Consider the following 24,480-nt stretch of genomic DNA (forward strand, 5'->3'; position numbering starts at 1 on the left):
TCAAATGTGTGGGAAAAGATAGACTTGATTATTTCTATTAGTGGTAATAAAAGTAATCATTGTTAATGTTTACTGAGCATTTTCTACATTCTGGGCACTAGTGTATAATTACTTTATGTGGAAAATTCTCCTAATAACTCTGTAAGATTATTATCTTCATATTATAGATGAGGAATCTGAAGCCTGGGGGGGTTAAGAACCATTGTGCTGTGTCCTATTTCTGTTAAAATTGGAAGCTAAACATTAAACATTAGGCTGTCTACAAATTTAAGAATCACATTATCAAGAGTTAATATCTCTGAAAAGTAAAATGTAAGACCAATTGAATTTTCTTACATTGTAATTAATATACTGATTGGTGCATATCACATATAGTTTGAATGTGGGGGCTTTAAAAATTTCACTTCTGAAATGGAAAGGTGATAAGAAAAAAGAAAACAAAACAACAACCTGAAGAAAGTGGGATGGTTGTAAACATCCAGCTATAAACTCTTGCAATAATTTTGCTGATGAAAGCACAATGATTTCAAAATACCAACCTAATGAAAATTGATATAGTATAGTCTTACAAACCGAAAGACACCTAAACTAAAATGTCATAAGTGAAAGGTGATACCCAATGAAAGTTAAAAAGCAACTACTTGTTGGTCAAGCAATGAGATGATATAATCTATAGCAAGACAGCATGGTTTAGGTTGTCATGGTTTGAAAGTGGAACTTACTATCATTGAGTTATTTTATAAAATGATTCTGTACTAAAAATAATCTTCAGATTTTAGTTTTCTAAAAAGATTTGCATTCAGAGAAAGACTGTCTTGGCTTGCTAAAATTAGTCATCTGGACTATTTGGCACATACATCCTTTTGTGTAAACTAACAAAATGTCATCTGACTTATAAGTCAGTATCTTGTAAGTGTGGTTGAAGAGCCTGAGTCCCTAGAGAACAACTATGGTTTGGAAACAGCAAAGCTGAAGACTGCACTATATGAGTTCATCCGGGTATAAGCATCTCATGAGGCTCCTACTAAATGTCTTTTTCCTGTAATTATAAGAAATGCTTTTGAATTTGTAGTTGACCAGCCTGCAGCCTCTATCTGCTAGCATAAGCTTTGCTTCGAAAGAGCAGTTGAGTTCAATGTTGTAAGCAATTTCTTATACTTTCTGGTGGGATTGTCAATTGACTAACCTTTCTGGGAAGCAATTTAGAAATGTGTATCATCAGGAGCTTCAAAAGTTCATGCCCTCTGACTTAGCAATTCATCTTCTTGGAAATGTGTTTATTCTAATGATATTTGTAAAGGGGAAAATAAGGGGAGGAGAAGAAACTATCTGAATGTCCAGGTTTATAGAAATGGTTAAATAAAATTTGGTGTCAATAGATGATGGAATAAATACTAGGCAACTTATTAAAAATCATGATGTTGAAAATATTTAGTAGCATGAGACGATACTATACATATAGTTGGCAAAACAATGGGGGTAGAAAATAATACATATTTTATGTTTTTATTTCATCAAAACTCACATAAATTACTAGAAAGAAAAAGCTTAAATGTTTAATTATCTCTAAATAGTGGAGTCATGGATGGTTTAAAACAAACTCTTTGGGTTTTCTCTTTTCTTTTTTCTACAATCAGTATAAGAATATTTAAAAATAAGCCAAAGATACATCTTTTTAAAGGATTATATAAGCATTATTCTTAAAGGTTTTAGAAAGTATTCAATGTGATTTAAAAGTAAAAATACTCTTTTTTAAGTGTACTTTTTTGTTTAATTACTTATATTGCCTTTTAATATTGCTTGCAAATCAAATTAATAATTATTTATTAATACAATCATTTAAAAGCTTAAATTTAGATTTTAATGATGTTTCTGTTTATTGGTGTAAAGATATTCATTATTTAGAACTTTTCTTTTTTTTTAAACAAAGCGTGGAATAATTTATTATCTTGGTTAGATACAAATTTTCCCCAAGGCATCTGCTCATTTGGCTTACATTTCCGCCACTGAACCAGTGACTGAAATCCTCCCCAGCTGTGATTTATGATCTGTTTATATACAATCTGCCAGACCACTCTGCCATAAAGCTTGCAAGATTCTCAGGTCAGAGGAAAGTGAGGTAATACGGCCTATCCTAGACTTCCCTATATTATACTGTTTAGATCTTAGCAAACTACAAAATTGACCTTGGATATAAAAGAATGAGAAGTTATAAAATGAGCCCATATCTGGGGTTTTTGGAAACATTATTCTTCAGTGCTAGATTCAAGTTTTTAATAAGTTGTTGGGAGACAAATTTAAAATATGTACATCATACCATCACACTCTTAGCTTCTTGAAAACATGAGGATCTTTAATTGAAGAATAAAACAGCTGATGTGAAAACATAGTTATTTTAAAAGTATGACATATCATTTCTAAAAATGTATGGATGCAGTTTAAGAAATTAAGAGTAGGCAAAAATGAAACCATGCTTTCTAAGCCAGCAAAATTGTGATTAAATTTTCTTGAAAATTTCTTAAACAGAGAAATGACTACATAACCCGATACATGTAATTTTCATTTATCAAAGATGTACAATACTAGGTGGAAAGGCAAGGTTTTACTGAGATTTTGAGGCAATTTTAATGACAGCTTTAACTCTTTAAGAGGCTATTTATGGTGTTTTCACATAACAAATTATCTGCTAACTATGGTGCACGTTACTTATTTAAATAATTTTTTTCTTTAATTACTGGCTTGAGATCTCAAACAACTAACCTATGCACATCTAACATCATTCCATGTTCTGTGAGGACATGGCTGCTCTGTATTATCATGTAAATGAATGAGTCCGTTCACTTGAGTAAATAGGGAGATTAAACAGTTAAAATTAGCTATAAGACTTTACTTACCAGGACATCATTGTAAAAAGTATATATATACATATATACTGCTCAGGTAATATACTATATAGAAAAATCAAAATAAATGATTTTTGTATACTGTGATTTACTTTTCAATAACTATTATTTGGTTACTTATACAATTGAAACATAAATAATAAAATATCTACCTCCTAAAATATTTTGCAGCGTTTTATTCCCTATCTTCTGATCTATGAGATACAGTGAATAGAAAAAATAAATAAATTCCGACAAGAAAAAAAAAAAAACCTAAAAGAGATGATGTTATTGCAAATGTTAGTTAAAATTAATTGAGCATTTTGTACATGCCATGAACTATGCTAAATGCTCTACATAAATTATTTCTTGATTCTCACTAGAAAACCATTAGGCTGGATTAACTATTTCTTCAAATAAAGAAATAAGAGTGAGTAACTTGATCAAAGTAACCAGCAAGTCAATGACAGAACTAGGATGAAAATGCAGAGTAGTCAGAGAACTAGAGCATAATAAATAGGTCAAGAAATAATCAAACTATGAAGAAATTTATAGTAAAAAATAGAAATTAAGGGGATGCCTGGTGGCTCCGTCAGTTAAGCATCTGATTCTTGATCTCAGCTCAGGTCTTGATTTCCGGGTTGTGAGTTCAAGCCCCATATTGGGCTCCATGCTGGGTGTGGAGCCTACTTAAAAAAAAAAATTTTTTTTTTTCCAGTGCCCTTATCTTAGAGATGAGGAAACTGCTGAGACCCATAGATAATAAATGATTCATTCAGCTTTCACATAGCTTTGTTAACTGACTGATAAAAGGAGGATTTGGTCTTTTAGTCTCTAGGAAGACATCATATCCACTTAAATCCACTCAATAAGCAGTGAGAAAATAAGAAACTGATAGAACATCACACAGCAGGCTGCCTCAGTGGGAAAATGATCCTAGACAATCCTCAATCAACTTGTAGTGATACAAGTTGGGGATTAAAAAAATAAAAGGTATATATTTTAAAATTTATTTTTATCCCATTATTATTTTAAAAATAATACTGGTAAAAGATCAATTGATTTTTATAGACATTTTTGGACAGAAAAATTTAAATTACATACTCATGAACAGCCTAGTTTCATTTATAAAAACCATGTCAGCCCAGCTCCAGAGATTATTTGGAAACATATTCTAGATACATTATTTCCTAGGTAAATATACAACAAACTTTTATAGCAGAAAAATATGGAGGATGATTATGTTTTAAATTTTATGAAAAAAAAATGGGTGGTAGAGAGCTGGAAGAGAATGTCTCACAATATGCTTTATAAGTAGGTAAGAATTGTGAATGTGGACTTTATTTTTAAACAGGAAATCCACAGAACAATTGTAGCAGAAATCAGCAAAAGTGGAAAGCAGACAACTTGTTAAATCTTAGAAGAATTTGTCAAATTTGTGAGGCCCATTATCAGATAGGCAAACCTAGTGATCAACAGTCTATGGAACTCAAGGTTTTGTTCAATAAAGGTTTCTTTCTGGTACAGTTACAGTTTCTTCTCAAGTGCAGTCAACACTGAATAGAGACAAATGGTTCTATGGAATAAATAGTATTAATAAAACATGTATATACTTCCTTGGGTGGAGAAGAGTCTATTATCTGAAGAAAATAAGTGGAACCAAATACTTGTTCATACTCAAAAACATATTTAAAGAGTTCTGGAATTGTTATATTTCTTAAAATGAATCAACGAGAAAACAAAAACATCAAAAAGATTATTATTAATCTTTGCAAGGGGTTCTAGACCTTACAACATGAGCATGGATATGCACACACACAAGTTTCATGTTTTATGCTCACAATAATCTTATGGATTAGGGTAGGGCCAATATAATTATCTCTATTTTATATGAGATTGTTTCAGAAAAGATAAATGATTTGCCTGAGGTCACAGTGGTGATAAAACGACCCCACAGGCACCTGGCTGGCTCAGTTGGTGAAGCATGTTGCATGTTGCTCTTAATCTTGGGGTCATGAGTTCGAGCCTCACGTTGGGCATAGAGATTACTTCAAAAACAACAGCAACAACAAAAACTGAAAAAAACCTGGAATCCAGCTTATATTGCTATCAAGTTTTTCCTCTTACAACACAGTATATGTTTTAGGATATGGCTAGAAACAAACTCTCATTGAATATGAAAGCAAGCTCAGAAAATGATGCAAAAATATTATTTTAAAGAAAAAGCGAGGCTCCTGGGTGGCTCAGTCAGTTAAATGTCTGCCTTCGGCTCAGGTCATTATCTCAAGGTCCTAGGACGGAGTCCCTTGTTAGGTTCCCTGCTCAACGGGGAGTCTGCTTTTCCCTCTGCCTCTCTCCTCTGGTCCTGAGTGCTCTCTCTCTTTCTCTCTCTCACATGAATAAATAACATCATTAAAAAAAAAGAATGCAAAGATTAATCTATAATCTTTATATTCAGTTTAATCTATAATTAAACTGACCTATAGAGGTCAGTTATAAATTATAAAACATATGTGTTCCTGAGAAATTATAAGCAAAAGTAAAATCCTACATTAATCTCTCTTATTACAAAATTGATTTATAAAATGCGGGAAATATTCTGTGATATTTATTGATGTTTTCTCCCTCCACGTACAGAACTTTACACCCTGCAATCTTTTCTCATCTAGAATTCTAATTCTAGTCCTTCTACTATGCCTTAGGGGAATGGATGACATGATAAATAGAAATAATGGTCAGATCCACGTCTTTTGAGCTTTTTAAAAGTAAAGTCTAGTCATCAAAATATATATATATATATATATATATATATATATATTTGAAAATATGGTTGGCTAGGTAGATGAACTTATTCCTCTGTTCTATCTCTCGTGTGCCACCAACATCCTGGGCAGAGTCTTCCTCTACAGGGAAGGAAGAGAGTTGCTTGTACAGACAAGCATGGAGATAGTCTCCAAGGTGAGTGCATACAGTCCTCTCCAGGCCAAATCCTGAGAGTCATCTTTGAGTGGGATAAGGAGGTACTTGGGCCTCAGTTCTTGGGAGAAATTTAGGTAAGCATCAATCCTTGACAAAGTCCTGCCCACCTAGGCATTCAGAGGCATCTTGGGAGAAATCAGGTGAAGGAGATACCTTATGATGCCACATCTTAACCTTTCTCCAGGTTCCCCAACATTACTCTGCTGACATCATTTAAATTTCAGACATTTAGATAAAACTCTGGATAAGAGGGGAAGTTATATATCTTGAACATGTGGATTTGTGGCATGAGAATTGTCACATTTTATATTATTCCATATATTTTAAGAGCCTCACAGAGTATTTCACTACAGAATTCGTGGAAGGATTTGAGCAGGAAATGTAGGTCACAGAACATGCTGTGGGATTCTAAGCATTATGCTTCTTGAGAATTTCAGTTTAAACTTGAAATTCTCAACACAATTGTATAGGCTCACTATTTCCAAACAACACAAAGATAGATAATGACACTGACAATAAATAATTTTTGTAACTTCAAAGATTCATCTTAAACTTAACAAATGTTATTTTTATAATGTAAACAGGATTTTTTGTGCATGAGGTTCACTTACATCTGTTTAAAAATTAAAAAAAAAAAGTTTTAATTGGTGTCTAAAGGTAGGTCCATAAGTTAGAACCAATGACATAATGTGAGTTATTGTCTGTAAAAATAATCAATTGCAAGAGTTTCTTCAAGAAATTAGATGTAGTCTAGTTTTATGGATATTAAAATGGAGTTCTCAACTAAGTAAGCCCTTATCTGATTGAAACTTGAATATACGAATCTTTGGGTTATTAAATACGGTAGATAAAAGTCTAGAAAGAATATAAGAATGTGTCATCCTCATCCAGTATAAGGGGTTACTTGATTAATTTCTTAATCCTATCATTCACAGAGTCTCTTTCTCTCTCTCTCTCTCCATATATATTTAATGTGCCAAAAATTATCAGTTCTTACATTTCAATAATATATAAAATAAAATTTCTGATGACAGAGCTTACACATTAATTCAATATTTTTTTTTGGGGGGGCTGCAACTTAAAAAAAAAGATGCCCAATGAACGCACACAAATACATACTCACACATATGCACATGTAGATGACTCACACACTGGCATGTTAAATGTTCTGAAAAGGCTTAGAGGAAATAAATCAAAAAGGTTTTCAAACTTCTTTAACCCAGTGATTTCAAACTTTACCGCAGTGATTACAAACATTTTCTGCCCCACCCTCTCCGCCACGTGTTAGTGTTCCCGCTTGATCCTTTTGGAAAGTTAGATGTAGTAAATTCTAAAGAAAGAAATTTCTTAAAAAAAAAAAAAAAAAAAAAAAGAAAGAAATTTCTTTCTCTAGCGTAGGTAAGAATATTTCTTCTAGCTCTAGTGGTGTAAATTTCCCATAAATACACCAATATCTTTTCCTAGTGTCCTTAACATTCAATCAACTTCTGATCTATAATTTGATAATTATGTTCATTTGTCTAAGGAGTAAATTTATTCACCAATATGGAGGGTCCTAGGCAAATGGCCAGGACTGATAAGTTTGCTGGATATTCTTTCACAATAAATTGGTAATTGGCATTGTTATTTATAATTCAGTCTCCTCTGGGCTTGGTGAGTGGGAATCAGTGTGAACCAATCTCCTAAAATTTGACAACATTGAATTTCTGAACCTGCAAAGCCTATGACTGGATTCTGGATTTGGCTCATGTCCAGGCATCAGGAGGTACCTAGGCTCCAGGTCTCATTGCCTGTGTGATCACTTTGCCTTTTCTACTTACTTACCTGTTTCCATCACTCCCTCTCCAGACCATGAATTACTCGAAAATATTAATGATACATCTTTAATTCATCTCCAGTTCTCCCTACCAACAAGTTTCTTCCCTTCACCCACTGCCTAAATTAGCCTTCTCATTGTTTCTCACCTGTGCCTCTTAGCCTGTCTCTCCTGCCACCAATGATATACCGAAAATGTCCACCAGGCCATTATTTTCCTGCTTAAATAGCTTCATTAGTTCCTACAGCATACATGATGCATTTTAACCTCGTACTTACCCTTCATTTTACAAAATATTGCAGTCTTCACTAACCTCCCTAATCTAAATCTGATCCTTCCATTTTTCCTTTTTTTATTTTTCACTACTCACTCTCATTAGCATAATTTGGGGGCAGAATTGTGTGTGTACATGTGTATGTGAGTGTATTTAATTATATCTACAGGGTGACTCTTACAAGTATTTAATCAATATGATATGGGCACAGCCCAGTCAGAATTGATGTGAGATTGGGGAAGGGCTGAGGAAAAGTGCTAGGAGGCCAGAGGAATGTGGGATTGTTCAGGAGACTGGCAACGGCAGGGAAATATTTCAAAATTCTAACAAGTAAAATGGCTGTGCTAGGATGTACCAGATGAATATTATTATCCCTGGATTGCCCAACTACAAAAGTAGAGTATATGCTAATGAAACCAATTAAGCATTTCTGTTTCATCGGGCATCAGATTTCCTCGGCCTAGAAAATGTCTCTCTGAAGCAGTGGGAACTCAATCAGCATTTTTGAATTGATTTCAATGTGGCATACAAAGCCTTCCATAATCTGGTCTCTGTTTGCTTCTCAGGTTTCAAGCATATTAGTTTCTGAGTGGTGCTCTGCTCTTCAACCAGAGAGAAAAATATGTAGTTCCTTTCAGAAGCCATGTACCATATACCTATGCCTTTGCCTGTGTTGTTCTGTCTGGCTGGAAAATTGTTCTTTAAGAGACTAACAATTGCACATCTCTAAGACTAAGGCCACACACTATTTCATCAGGTAAATGTTTCTGCCACTGTGCCCCCCATTTCCCAAACCTGCCATCAATATGCCTTGGGTGTTCCTCCTCTGTTTTTCCTTAGCATCCTCCCAATCATCTATTATAGCAGTTTCTACAATCTTTTTAAATAAACTGTTCCCTTACCTAATGCCTTTCTTATGATCTCCTGAAGGGCAAGAACCATTGTTTATATAACCTGTATACTCAGATTTTAGCTCAAGGCTGAGTATACACATACTGTTTAAAAAATAGTTGATATAATTACTCAATAATTACCACTTATGAGCAATATAATATAGGTCTCTACCCACAATGTGGTTAGAATTAATAGTAGTGCATTTCTCTGAATTTAGAGATGATAGAAGCAAAAGGATGAGGAAAAGGAAAAGGAAATATATTAAGTTTCCAAACCTCTAAATACTGCAAACATATTAGGTTGAAAATCATATTTATTCCACAAATAAATTTTGCTCTGACCATCCTGTGTTTTAAACACTGTAGAATGTACTGCATTCAAGAAGGTAAACTTTCAGTTCACCACTGTAATGCCATTCCTTACTATGTCCACATCCTGACCTCATTTATATTGCCTGCCATTAAATCAATGCTTTTTAATTTTATTATTTTTTAAAGATTGTATTTATTTAATTGAGAGGGCTGAGGACAGGTGAGGAGAGGGGCAGAGGGCAAGATAGAATCCCAAGCAGACTTCACGCTGGGTGTGGAGGCTGACATGGGAATTGGTCTTGTGACCTTGAGATCATGACCTGAGCTGAAACCAAGAATCGGACGCTTAATTGACTGAGCTACCCAGGTACCCCCAATTCAGTAGTTTTGATTTGAATGTCAATTGGCAACATCTATTGAAATAAGATAACTATTATACTAGGTTAAAAAAACACATTATACGTAAGCTTCTTTTGCTACAAGAAGCAATATGACAGATGAAACTCTGTAGTTTGGTATTTCAGTAGGTAATGGCTTTTGTGAATTTGGAAAATATTCTAGTTACACATCTGTTTTGGAGTTTTACCTTCTCAGCAAAAGCAGCTAGGTTGATATATTAGGAGTTTATATAAACTGTAAGAGAATACTAATTAAATCCCTTTTAATTCAGGGCCTGGAATAACACTTCTGTAGAGTGCAATGTGCACCCTGTATTTGTATACCAGCCACCAAATAAATACCATCAATCATTTAACTTATTTGAAATATAATTTATTGAGTTTTCAAATGAATGAACTTCTTAAAAATTCTATTTTGTTTCTGTTTTCTTTTTTTAAAATTCTAACTATTTTGTTGGGTAAAGCAGATAAATTAAATCAAAAGTCACCAAAACAGAAGAAAAAATTGTATTTTAATTGTGATCAGCACCATTATACCATTCTGAAATATCAGTGGGAGGGTGTCAAAAATGATGGGTATTCCATGTTTACAGAAGGCTCTGCCTGTGGCATGCTGTGTGTTTTTGTGATTCATTTATCTCTGGCTTTAATCTGTCATAGTGTGAGATATTACAAATGTGATTCTGCATGACAGAATAATGAAACACTAAGAAAGACTTTGTTTAATGACTTCTGCATAAGAATTTTTCCAGAAAAAGTTATGAATACATATACGGAGCTGTGTTGGTTATTCGTTTTTTTTTTTTTTTCTTTTCATTATTTCAAAAATTCTCCCATAACAAATTCTTAAGGGGAGACTATCAATTTTACAGTAAAATTTTGTAGGTAAAGTTTTCTCTCTGTATTTGAATATTTGAGTCTTTCCAAGGAATTATTTTGTACCTAGATATAAGTATGGAAGCAGAGGAGAAAATGTTCTAGGGGCACCTGGGTGGCTCAGTCGCTTAATTAGCATCTGACTTTTGACTTCGGTTCAAGTCATGATCTCGCAGTTGTGAGATTGAGCCCCCCAGAGGGCTCTGCATGGAGTTTGCTTCAGATTCTCTCTCTCACTTTCTCTTTCTCTCTCTCAAATAAATAAATAAAAATAAAAACATAATATTCTAACATTTGTAGTGACTTTAAAATGAGAAGTACCCTTAAAAATCCTTCTGGAACTTTAATGATAGAGGTGACAACGGTAAGGATGACCAAGATTATTCTGATGCATTAAAAATCAGAAAAGAAAAAGAAATAAAATTTAAAAAGGAGAATATAAAATGCCATTACATAACTTGTTTTACTTTTTCAGGAACATTAAAGATTCAGAATTTGAACTAAATTTGTAGTCAGTTTCATAATTAACTAAAATTACACAAATCCATGTAATTCTATGATCAGATTCTTGAATTATCAGAAAGTTTGGTAGTACTTCACTATATTTTACTTCTCTAACTGCTAATATCATACTCTTTGAATTTAAAAGTAAATTGCAAGGCAGCCCCAGTAGCTGAGTGGTTTAGCATTGCCTTCAGCCCTGGGTGTGATCCTGGAGACCCAGAATTGAGTCCCAGGTTGGGCTCCCTAGATGGAGCCTGCTTCTCCCTCTGACTGTGTCTCTGCCTCTCTCTGTGTGTGTGTGTGTGTGTGTGTGTGTGTGTGCCTCTCATGAATAAATAAATAAAATCTTTAAAAAATAAAATAAAAGTAAATTGCACATATATATTTTTAAATGGGCAGGTCCCAGACCATTGAATCAAAGTTTTTCATCATATAGATTAAAAAAAAAAGTGAGGTCCAGAAAGCTTAAATAACGTATTCAAGGTCACACAGCTAATTAGAGGCAAATAAAGGACCATGATCCAGACCTGTGGACTCCCAGTTCAGTTTTTCTTCCAGTGTTTAATCTTTTCTTCAGTTTATTATTGTTACTATCATTGACTTTATGACTTTGAACTTTAATTCAAAATAATCTTCAGCAATCTGATGCTTACTGGTATTAAACAGCCAGATGGGGAAGCCACTGAATTTATCATCTTGGTAAAATATAGCAAAAAATAAAAATGAATATGAATGGGAGAAACACTAATGGTAAAACATTGTAATTGCCATTTAAACAAACGATTAGAAAATGTCTAGACTGATGTTATTGTACTATATTTCCCAAAGTTTTCTTCTGAATTATTAAGCATAATTTATTTCCTATAACTGATTTTTAAAAAATGAGAAATGTGAAACATCAAAGTTGACATCCATTACACAATGAATGCAAATATACATTTATCATAATGACCTAATAGATCATTTGACAGTTATTTTAAGAATTCAGCTAATAAAATTCTAGAGCATACTATACTCCTTTTTTGGATGTTGAAAAGAAATATTTTTTTTTAAGTGGAAAGAGAACATGATGGCAATAGGAAGTTATATATATATCAGTATATTTAAGATATGATATTACACAATTTATAAATTGCAGCTTTATAAATTGCATCTTGTATTAAAGGGGCCGAAGCCATGTTTTGATGTTTGACTGCTGACAGATTTCAAGTCCCACTGCTCCCCTTCCTCTTCAGCCACACATCTGAGCAAGCTAATTAGCAAAGCCTGAGTTCTTCTTCCTTTGGCACTAGTGGAAAGTTGAAACTATTTAAGCACTGGCATGAACACAGGAATCCTCACACCACTACCAACCTATTACTACAATAGAACTCCAAAGCCTCTCTCCTTTCTCTGCTGTCTCATGCCATTTTGGACCTGTTTGGAAGCTTGTCCTTCTCTTCCCAGAAAGCCTCCTTATGTGACAACAAAAAATTTCATATTCCCATATTGTTTGTGTGGTACCATCTGTCTCAAAATCCAAACCAACTAGGGTAACCTCAACAACTGGTGCAGTGAGGAGGTGTCCAGGTGATGAATAACATGACTGAGGGGCTTTCTTCTCTTGCTTTAGTTTAGTAACTGGCTCTTTTACCTGCTAGCAATCTTGCACTTTAAGCTATGCTGCTTTGCGCTGTATTTGCTAAGTTCTACACAATTTTTATCAGAGATTTAATCAACCTACACCAGAAATTTTGACAACTGGCATTTAGAAACAAGAGTTAAGGCCTTCCTTAAGGCTATCAGAATACCATGGTACCATCTCTGGGATGTGTCAAGCCTGATCCAATCTGGTATGCTTCATGTAGAATTGTATGTCTTTATTCCAGCATAAACTGTGACTAAGGCAAAGTTCAGAGGAATAATTTAATGTTGTGACTGTTGGCTGTGAGTCTCAAACAAGCATTGGTCTTTCTTCCATAGAATTTTCAGTAAAAGTACTGATATCTTGTGCAATTTATGGGGCTGGTGGGTAGCCAGTTGTGTGGAAGAGCGGTTATGATGGACCATGCTGAAGTCTACACTCCTAGAAGCAGATGACTCACTAAGACTCCATGAAAATGCTTTTTGCTATCACCGCTCCCCAGACTTCTTTGTAACAAAGATGTTCATCCTTAGGCTTATATAGAAAAACAACAACAACAACAACAACAACAACAACAACAGCAACAACAAAACACACTTAGGCATCTATGTGCAAAAATTAAAGAGGTAATTAAAACTCTACTTAAACTATGAATCCTTAAACCCTATAAAGAAACAATCATTACAAGGGAAGCCCCTACCCCTCATATTCTAGATTTCACACTCTCTAGACAAAAAATATTATAAATTTGAGCAGGGTAAAGAGGTTCCCCCTCTAGTTAACCATTAAACAAACAAAGCAGATACAAGGTGAATAGGAAACAAAAAGCTGAAAAAGAGATCCACAATTAGACCCAATTAGAAATTCAAAATTTACTGCAAGACTTTATAAAGTGAAAATATAAAATGTCCCTAATTGTCTGTTGCACCTCTACAACATGGATTTTGAATTAACTTTACTATCTATTGAGATGAACCAACTGGCACACTTTCTTGGCCTTATATTATTTTAGAGCTCAAATTATAGTTAGTCCTGGGGATTTCAGTAAATTTAGAGCTTGTAAATTTAGGCATACCCTACAATATAAAGGAGTTAAGAAATATATAAAATAGCGAACAAGGAAGTATGCCTTATCTTAATCATCAGAATTATTGCCCTAATTTTCCCATAGTGGTCATGGAAGCTCTAATCAAAAACGTACTAAGTTAAATTATGTGTTTGGCATTTGCCAAAGGCTTGACAAATTGAGACACCATGGACCTTTTTCCATAATTAAAATAGTTAATATAGCCCAATATAAGTTAAAACAGAGCTTTCAAAGATTGAAACACATTATAAAATACTTATTTAGAGAAGGGGCATTAATCCCCAATATTTCTCCCTTCAATAGCTCAACTTGGCTGTTCTTAAACCTTGGAAAAGTGAATGGTATTTCATAGTGGATTACTGTGGTTCTGTGTTTCTACCCATTAAGGGTCTCATAATCAATATTATTGAAATTACTGCTTCGTCCAATCGTCAGCTGGTAAATATTTTGCTATTTTGCTATTACTTCTTAGTTGTTTAATACCAATTTCCAAAGACTCTCAGCCACAATTTGCCTTCAGCTATGAAGGAATATAACACTTTTTGACTTCAGCTTTGAAGGGATACCTCTACCTGGATACCCATAGGGTCTTTAATAGCTTGATCATTGCACAGATCTTTGTGGGCAAAATTAGAAGTGTGTCCAATTTTCTTGAGGAGCACAGGTGATGATATTACACTGATGACATCTTCCTTCATGGAGATTCATTTGCCACAATAATTTAAGACATATGAGGATCTCACAAAAGGGGGAGATTTCATTTCCCCACACATAATTAAAGGCCCTGTCACCTTGTTTAAATCCCTATGGATTACTTGGTCAGCCAAAAGCCACTCTGTTCCTGACATCATTGGAAAACATTTTTTTTTAAATTTTATTTTTAAGTAATCTTTACACCCAATGTGGAGCTTTAGCCCACAACTCTGAGATCGAGAGTCATATGCTCTACCAACTGACCCAGCGAGGTACCCTAGGAAAGAAATATTGACCCCTTATGTTGCCATACTGTTAAAACCTGCTAAACAGTCTTTTAGGAAATCTTCATTTTAAGGCAACATATTCCTATTTTATAATTTTACTTAAGCCCATTTATGCTGTGACTAGTAAACTGGCCTACCTTGAATGGGGTCATCTACAAAAATGTCTTTAGACTCTTTCCAAATTATAATACAACAGGTATTGTCCCTCAGAGACTCTGTTACTCTAGAGACTTTAGCAACTTCCTCTCATGGCTCTTGGAGTCTCTGAACCACCTATAATAGCCAGAAGTTGCCCTTGAACTTACTCTAAGCTCCATGTCATATGCCATTTCCCTCTAAGCTCCATGTCATATGCCATTATAGTGGCAATGCTACATACTGGGATCTCTGGGAAACAGAGGTTCTCAAAGCCTCTGAATCCATAGCTCTCTGGATATATTCATCTGCCCATTGTGCCTTGGGTCATGGAAGTATACCCTGCAAGCTCAGTATGGCCACTAAGCCCTCTTTGCTAAGAAGGGAAGTAATACTACATATTAGAGCTAAACATAGGTCCTATGGGCTACCCCACCTGCATGAAGGTATAGCTTTTCTGGTCCTTAATTCCTTGCCAGATGCCATGTTTTTGCAGACGTTTCTCTTCATTTTGTTTTGTTTTGTTTAAAATATTTTATTTATTTATTTATGAGAGACACAGAGACAGAGGCAGAGACATATGCAGAGGGAGAAGCAGGCTCCTCACAGGGAGCCTGATGCGGGACTCAAACCCTGGACCCAGGATTACACCCTGAGCCAAAGGCAGACACTCAACCACTGATCCAACCAGGTGTTCCTTTTCTGAACCCCTTAGTTACCAGAGTAGCTTTTTGGGATCGACTGAGTGACTAGCAAAGGGAATCTGTGTATCTTACAGACCAGTATAACCAAGATCATCGACATAATTGAACACCCTGGAAAGTTGCTGTTTTTAACACTTTAACCAAGACATTCCTGATAAAAGACTCAATGATCAGTACAACTGCCCAAATTCTGGACAGTCATCCTTATACTGGATGCCCTGGTCAGCAAACAGCCCCAGCTGAATGTGTTTTAAACTCGGGCCACTGCCGACTGTCTGACCATGTGGTTCAAGTCTGTACCTTATGAGATAAAAATTTCTGGGTTTCTTATCTCAGACATACTCCAAATACAAATGAATGCTACACATATCTCCACCACATACTAAAGCCACAATACTAAGGCTTCATGAAGACACTTCATATCCTTTTCAGAGTTCTAGTTATTGACAGTGATCAATGCAATCATTTCACTTTTCACAATACAAAACGCTGAGCTCTGCAACAACACATTCAATGGAAATTTTGTGTCCCTTACCAATGTCTGGGTGCAAGTGATATTGTGGCTTACACAAGTTAAAATATGATACATTTCACTTACCAGTCAAACACCAAGAGTGAATTGTGATAAATTCTGATACATTTTTTATTTAATTATTGGCAAGTTTCAAGCCATACCCCTTCCACTACTCTTTTTGCCCCCTATTTGGGGCAAGCTAATAAGAAACCCAGGGTACACTCTCCTTTAGAACAATTGGGAGTTTCAGACCTCATAAGCCTTGACCAATATGTAGGTGCTTTCACTCCAGCACCATAATAAAGCCCAAAGCCAGTCAGCTTTCTTTGTTTCCTTAAGCAATTTTGGATCTGACTGAATCCAGTTTTGGATAGTGCCTTGCTCTTCCCAGAAAATCTTATTATTTGAGTAATAAATCTTTTCATACCTATTAGTGCATGTGTGGTGTCATAAGTCTTGACATCCAAATCAAATTCAGATGGGAGATCCTGGTCTAGCTGGTGACCAAATACAGTTTCATCTAATTATATAAATAGTACTCAAATAATTAAATAATATAAATATAGATACATATAATAACGATACTTTCCTTACTCTAAAATGTTGGGCTCAAAAATAAGGGTTTCCTCTCTTATAGGTACAAAATTAACATACACATTTCTGCATATTGACATTAATAGAACCTTTCATTTTTAAAAAGGAAGAGAGTACCCTTTCCAACTGTTCTATATCTAACAAATGATGATAAAGAGTAAATATACATTGTGAATAAAAACACATTTTGTGAACATTTGTCATTGCTAGACAAGTACATTCAATATTTACAAAACACTAATCATTGATTTTGATGCACTATTAAAAAAATGAAATGTCATTTATTTTAAATATAAAATATACAAAGCCTTTATTGACCGAAAAGAGTTTATTTACTGAAAATTACACCAGGAAAAAACAGAATGCCAATGAAATGATTTACTGACCTAATGAGCATACAAAAATAATCTCAAAACAATTTGTAGTGACAATAAATTAGTCACAATTTAAATTAAATTTAAATTTAATTGTCACTAATTGGAAAATTAGTGACAATAAATTATTGAATTAAGTATAAAGTTAGGTGATGACAACATAAATTATGTAAGGGATGCTGAATAAAATAGATCATTGAAAACCACCCAGATATAAGATCAAAAGATAAATGATTAGAAAAGTGTCTGATTTTCTAGAAGAACGTACAGAGAATAAAAGAATGGCTGCTAGTTTTAATACAAAAGATGAGAATAGTTAACTTTCCATCTACAGGTTAAAACTACAGCAGTACATATTAAAAAGTACAGAAACTCACAAAAAAATAAACACATGTATGCATATATAGAAAGTGTGTGTGTGTGTGTGTGTATACATCTTAGTTTCAATCCATTGTTTTTGCTTTTTTCCTTCTAAATTCTAAGACCTAAATTTTTAAATACTACTTTTTATAGACTAACAATACAGAAATGTGAAAGATACGATTGCAGAAGTAAATTGCATTTAACAATCATTATGTAATTACCTAAGTCTATGAGATGGAAAAGAAATACTGAATTTAATGGATATAATAAGAATTAATGAAATATTCATTATCTAATCATTATCAGTGTTTATAATATAATATTATGGTAAAGTTTGAGAAAAGAAAAAAAAACAAAAACAAAAAACCCCACAGCTGTAACCCCATTATTGTAGTCAACAATCAAGGGAAAAATGTTTCTAAATTGATCTTGATGAAAAATACTACCATGAAAAATAGGAAATATAATGATTGTGAGCAAGAAACAAATATAAAATATGTGAAAGTAAGAGAGAAATTAAAGGGATATTGAGTAAGGGACAGGCAGGGTTAGGTAGGGAGGCAGGAAATCAGGTTCACAAAAATCCCAAAAATGTGGATATGAAAGGAAACCAGAGATAAATAAACCAGACCATCCAGTCCCAGGTGCAAGAAGTGGGGTCTTGTTATAACAGCTACTTGACCAACAGAGAATTACTGGACCCTAAAAAGGAAGTAAGTCATTGAAGGTGTTATCATTGCTCCTTATTCAATGGTGATATCAATAGATAATGTGAAAAGGATTTAGGTTTCCTGGTTAGTTTTCAATAAAAGACTAACCCTACAAGCCCTTAGTGGCAACCCTGTCTGGACCCCTCTCACTTCTGAGAGCTTTCTCTGTTTCTTCATTTAATAAACTTTTATCACTGTACTCACTCTCCTTTGTCAGGAATATTCATTCTTCATTTCCGTGAGACAAGAACCTAGCTCTCCCATTTCAATGTCAACTACTTAAAGCAAAACAAACCAAAAACCTTCCTCCCAACAATACAAAAAGGTTTTAGTAACTCTCTGTGACCATTGTACAGAGTAGACCAGTCTGACAACTTTGTGTGACTCAGGAACTCATGAATTTGAAACCTATACAAGAAAGAGACTACATCAACAATGGAAATAAAGAGAGGGCAGATTAACTGGGAAAAGGAGGTAGAAAAACCTGGAAATTTTTTCATGAATACTTCCAAGATTCTACATCTGTAAGCTGATCTTGGGGAAGAGTAAGCTTTGTACCTTAATAAATACGCATTGAAGCCTTTCAAGAGGTGGAACTCTGTGGGAGGCCAAACATAAAATTAAGTCACCATAGGCTGTTCTGGAAATCCTCACAGCGATTTGCATGTTGGAATTCTCCAAGAAATCTAAATGTCAGCATGTATTCTACACAGCTAATATTTGCTACATGCTTAATAGAGTAATTTTTGTCAAGATTTTCAAAATAAAACTGTGTTAATATAGTTCAACCTTCTCTAGTGGGTTGAATAGTGTCCCTGTCCAAAAATTTGTATCTACCCAGGAGCCCAGAATGTCATTGTATTTAGAAGGGTCTTTGAAGGCATAACTAATTAAATATTAATATGAAATCATACTAGATTAGGATGTCTTTATAAGAAAAGAAGATAGAAATACACACAGCAACAGAGGAGATGCATAAAATGGGGCAAAGGTCTTGTGAAAACAGGCAGAAATCAGTATGTGGCTACAAACCACAGAAGGTCAAGGGTTGCTGAAAGCTACTAGGAGCCAGGAAGAAGCAAGGAAAGATTCTTTCCTAGATCCTGCAGAGGGAGTGTGGCACTAATGATAACTAATGATCTCTTTCAGAGATCTTGTTTCCAGAACTGAAAGAATAAATTTTTGTTGTTTAGCCACTGAGTTTGTGATTTGTTAGGGCACCCTCAGATACTAGTACATTCTCTTTTATAGATAATCCCTGGAATGTAAGGAATAGGTGACTGAAGGGAAATGAGGGAGGGAGGATGGAAAGGAATAATCATTTCAAAAAAGTAATATTCCATGTGAAACTAATTTAGGTATTATATTACTAGTTATGAATAATTTCTTCCAAATTATAGTTTATTTATTTTGTTTAAAGATTTTATTTATTTATTCATGAGAGACACACAGAGAGAGAGGAAGAGACACAGGCAGAGAGAGAAGCAGATTCCATGCAGGGAGCCTGTGCTCAACTGCTGAGCCACCCAGGTATCCCCAAATTATAGTTTAAAGAGGCCCATCAATATATTTTTTTAATCCTATCTCCTTAAATTGCTTCAAACATCTTGTTTTGCCAACTGGTCCATCTAAGATATTTAATTTTGCCCCATAGAGTATGCCTTTCTCTTGGGCTTTAAAATAAAAGCTCCATTATTTTCTATCCTAAGAGAAAACAAACACAAACGTTAGCCTCTGACTTGTACTCTACCCTGCTGCTGTCCTAGTACCTTTTGGTTTTTCTCAGCTAGAATTGCTAAAATAGAAGTCCATAACGTTTATTCTTGAATATTTCTAATTCTTTCCTCTCTACAACTTGATTTTGGCTGCTGCACTCTAGGTATAAAAACATATTAATAAAAATATTTTTCCTCTTACAAAGTCAACAGTTCTCCCACATTCTAAGGCATCTTATCTATATCAAATTCAAAATTAAAAATATGCATTGCATGTTTTGGCACTTAAAAATAATGCATTACATGAAGACTTAAACAATGAAATAATAAAGGGGAAATAACTGATAATTAAAAACTGAAAAATGAAGGTAAAATAAGACATATTTTATTAATAGAAAAGTAGGGTATTTTTTAATCCCCAAATCCAACTGAAATAGTCTAACTATTAAAGTCAAAAAATGTTACTCAATGATCCAGAATTATTATATTTCTACATATATAAAACAACTGTAATCCTACAACGAATATCACCAAAGTGACCCTAATATCTGAAGTGCAAATGAAATCCAATGATGCTCATGAAAGCTTTAGGAATTGACAATTTTCTTATCTATAAAAACTGAAAGACAGGAATTGACTGACAGAATAATAGTCATTCAATTAACCAGTAAAGTAAGATCGTATTATGTTCACATTCAACTGATATGAATTCAGTTCTACACTGGGCAGATGTAAATAAATGAAAGTAATTTGGTAGTACATGACCTATACAAAATCAAGCCAGTTCATCTGGTATTATTTAAAGAAACTGTTACCTGCTCTGACATTAAAGGAAAAATGTCCTGTTAGAACTATGCAGAGACTATTTGGCTTATGCAAAATTATGTAAATGATTTTATGGGTGAGTTAAGGGATTTCATGTGTGCTGTTGATGATATGTGATTTTCTCCTTACATAACAACTGTAAAACCTTACCCTTTGTAAAAAATGCAATTCCAATGAATGAATTGAGTGTATTTGATAGATATTATGCTAAATGATTAAAAAGTAAAATTCTAGGAGCATCACATATAAAAGATACAGAAGAAGGAATGGTTATAATCTGAGATAAGTGACAAGAAGAGAAAAAGTGAGAAATGATATGTTAGGAAGTGATACCAAAAAGTCATAAAACAGCTCAAAGTGGCAACACAAGGAAACTATGAGAGCGAGAGGAAGAAGAAGCAAAATAGAAATTTGATTTGTAGATACCCGATGACTAATTCTTGATCATCTCATATTCAAGAGGCAGAAGTACAAATAGCAAGAAGTCCATGATTACTATTTATTTAATTCATCTACTCTGCTACCGGAAAATTTTAAGGTATCATTATTAGGTGATAAGATATCGACTGGCGATGTAAAACACAAAATATGTGTTTTCATGCTTGAATTACATAACATAAATATTTCATTTTTAGCCATACTAATCTTAAGACCCTAATGAAACCAGCAATTCAGGTCATTTTATTACATAATTTTTCATAAGTGGCAGTGAGGTATTCACAAATGTGAACATAAAAGTGTATGTGCATGTATATCTGTGTGTATAGGATTTAACTGTGTTAGTATGTCGATCGCTTACATATATTATATCATTTAATTATAAACTAACACTATGAGGTAGACATTTATCGCCTCTATTTCAGAGATGAGAAAAGTATAATTCAGGTCAGTGATGTGACTTATCTAATGAGAAAGAGCAATGAACTGTGCTCTGAATCTAGAAATCTGACTTCAGAGTTGGCATTTTTTAACTTGTAATGAGCATGAACTATGTGAGATATACTTTATACATACAATCTCACTCCCTATTCCCATCAACTCTGCTCAGTAGACCTAATGATCTCCATTTTACAAAAAAAGAAACTGAGTCTCAAAGAGTGTATGTAACTCATCCAAAGGCAGATAGCTGTAAGACATGATAAGCTAAAATTAGAATCCTGGTTTGTCTGACTTCATATGTAGTTTGAAATTCAGAATGATACATTTATAAAAAAAAAAATCATACATTTCCCTACTAATAAGTCAAAGTACATTTGATGTCATCCACAAATAATCTAAGACCTGGTTAAAAAATTACTATTAAAAACACTGATCATTAGTTGCATTTTTTTTTTTACATTAAGACGATTACATTTAATTTATATTAAGTCAGGTAGAGTAGATTCCATTCTTTAGAAATCTGTTAATTTACTTTTAATGAGTACCCTTTCCTTCCCTTTTTGAACATACATAGGCTACTGTAAAATATTTGTATGTGACCACCATTTCTATGTGTCAGGAAAGGAAATGCCTGATTCTTCTTTCTCATCTTTTCTGGCTACATGACATTCCAAGAATAGATTTAATAGAACAAATTAACAGTTTTATAAAGAGGACTGAGGTAACCACACCACCTTCTGGTCATCATTGCTAGTGTTCTGTCAGCAACCACGTAACATTGTTGAAATCTGGGGACTATAGACACCTCTAACAAGGAAAGAACTATTTTGAGAAACAAATGGCAAAAAATAAATAAACAATTAAGTGGACAATGTTTTTCTTTCTAAACTGTCATTCTCAAAGGGCTCAACTCTAACCAACCAACATGCTAGGAAAGAGAAATATTTTGAAAAGAAATAGACACCCTGCTAATGCAGGCATCACCACTCTATATCAAGGCTAAATACAAGGTTTAGTACTTCATTTCTGATGACAATGTTCTCTCCAATAACTTGAAGATCTTGGACTTGTTTCAGAAGAGAGAGAAGGAGGATATACAGGTAATATTAGGTCATAAGAAATTGGACTGGAAGCATCAGCTTATTTTATACATCAGCAGAACGTTAAGTCAAGATGTGATCCAAAAATCTTGATATGACACAATCCATGTCCTTCTGCTGAAACACTTTGTCATTCAGACCCAGACACTCATTACAGCTCTAGCAAATCCTTTGCCACCTAACACAATGCTGTAAATCTAAATTGTAGAAGTCTGAACTTTCAGCCTCTCTCCCATACTTTACTGCTCACTAAATTTCCTTTGCCTATCCATCCATAAACAGAGCTTAACCTGGGTGAGATCCAGCTGGATCTTAGATGCAAAACCTTTAGAAGCCAGGTAAGTGACTTCTAAGACTTGTGATCAGGGAGACGTGAAGGCAGCAAAGGACACATTGTCTTCTCAGTGCCAATGCAGAACAGATTGTCAGGTTGACAAGATGAGCTGAAATGTCCTTTGCTGTCTTTTTACATTCATTGCTGTCCCAGATACTAGGTACTTAAAACCAAAATTTTTTCTTCCTGGAAATGTGTTTAAAAAAAGTATAAACCAATATGATTGTTTTGTACACACTTTTGTCATTGTTATAATAGTTCTATATTTGACTTTATGTATATTTTGCAGGGCACATTTTGCTTTATGCTCTGTTAATTTCCCATTTTATGTAATTCCGACAAGAAGGCACTTGCAAGGTTACTGGATGTACTTATTTTTAAAAATTAAAAACAATCCTGTTTTCATTTTTATATTGTTGTTCACCTGTGTACTTGACTGTAAATTCAGATTGAGTAAAATGACCTCAAAATTTTATTATTACAAAGCTACTATCTAAAAAGAATTACACAGTAAAGCACTTCGTGAATAGTGAATATTTTCATTAAAAAGGACTAACATTTTTGAATAGCATGTAGTGGAAAATAAAGCATGTCTTGAATGAAATACTATATGATGAGATGAATATTACTTACCAAACTCCTTGGGAACTGCTATAGAGTAAACACAATTATGTCCCACACTGTAATTTTTTGGATAATTTGGTGATAGAACAGTGCCTTCTGAGCCTGTTGAACGACTTCCACAGGGCGCTAGGAAATACAAATGACAAAAAAATATTTTTAGGAAATCTTAAAAACACCCTATTATGAATATTTCCTTGACGTAAATTTACGGCTATTGAATTTTAATGTATATGATTTCTTTCCATCTTTTAACAAGATGCACCATTGTCAAATATTTTAAAAATAAATTGTGGTCATGTAAAACTTTAAATATTCAGATTCACTCTTCTCAGAAATAAAATAGTATAATAGTGCTATAATAGTGTTATCTCTAGAGGTAATAATGATGGCCCTGCTTTCATTTATGGTAAAAGTGTAAAGATAATCATCTCCTTTATAATGATGAGAAATTACATATGCAGGTGGGAAATTGTTTTACTCAGTGCTGGGCTTTGACACTGTATTTGAAATCAACCTTGATTATGCTGCCACCAAATTAAGTATTTTTATACATGGGACAGATATGGCTGTACAAATTCATTCACACACTCATCTAAGTAAAATACTCTCCTGCCAACCTTTATCCATCTATATGATTTACATTTGAATCAGTAGAATTACTGGTGGTGCACAGAGGCAGATTTTGTTTGGTACCTCAGCCCCAAATGTGCTATTTCTCTACAAAAAGTGAGGGTGAAACCAATGTTCCTGGCAAATCTGTAGATGATGGGTCTGCTGTTCATAAGATAGAGGAATACATGAGGTTTTATTGTTCTTCGCTGTGAGACAGACCCGGGCTACTGATGGAGATTTAGGTGCTAAAGACATAAAGATGATGGTTGATATTCTCTATGTTTATGAGGTCATCCAGAAAACTGTATCAAATCAAAGAAGATGACCAAAGAGGAGGTCTGGGGGAATGCCCAGATTTAGGATCAGATGGGG

At 34.0% G+C, this 24,480-nt stretch overlaps 1 protein-coding gene across 1 annotated transcript in view; it reads right to left on the reverse strand.

Annotated features, from left to right (window-relative positions):
* The window catches only part of CSMD3 (CUB and Sushi multiple domains 3), a 1,166,404-nt gene that overhangs the window by 205,651 nt on the left and 936,273 nt on the right, over positions 1-24,480 (reverse strand). Inside the window, exon 32 of the mRNA XM_077847015.1 lies at positions 23,506-23,622. Within this exon, the coding sequence (XP_077703141.1) occupies positions 23,506-23,622 (117 nt within the window). The remainder of the gene's footprint in view (positions 1-23,505; positions 23,623-24,480) is intronic.

Source organism: Canis aureus, chromosome 14, assembly GCF_053574225.1.
Source record: "Canis aureus isolate CA01 chromosome 14, VMU_Caureus_v.1.0, whole genome shotgun sequence".
In the NCBI taxonomy this organism is placed as follows: Eukaryota; Metazoa; Chordata; class Mammalia; order Carnivora; family Canidae; genus Canis; species Canis aureus.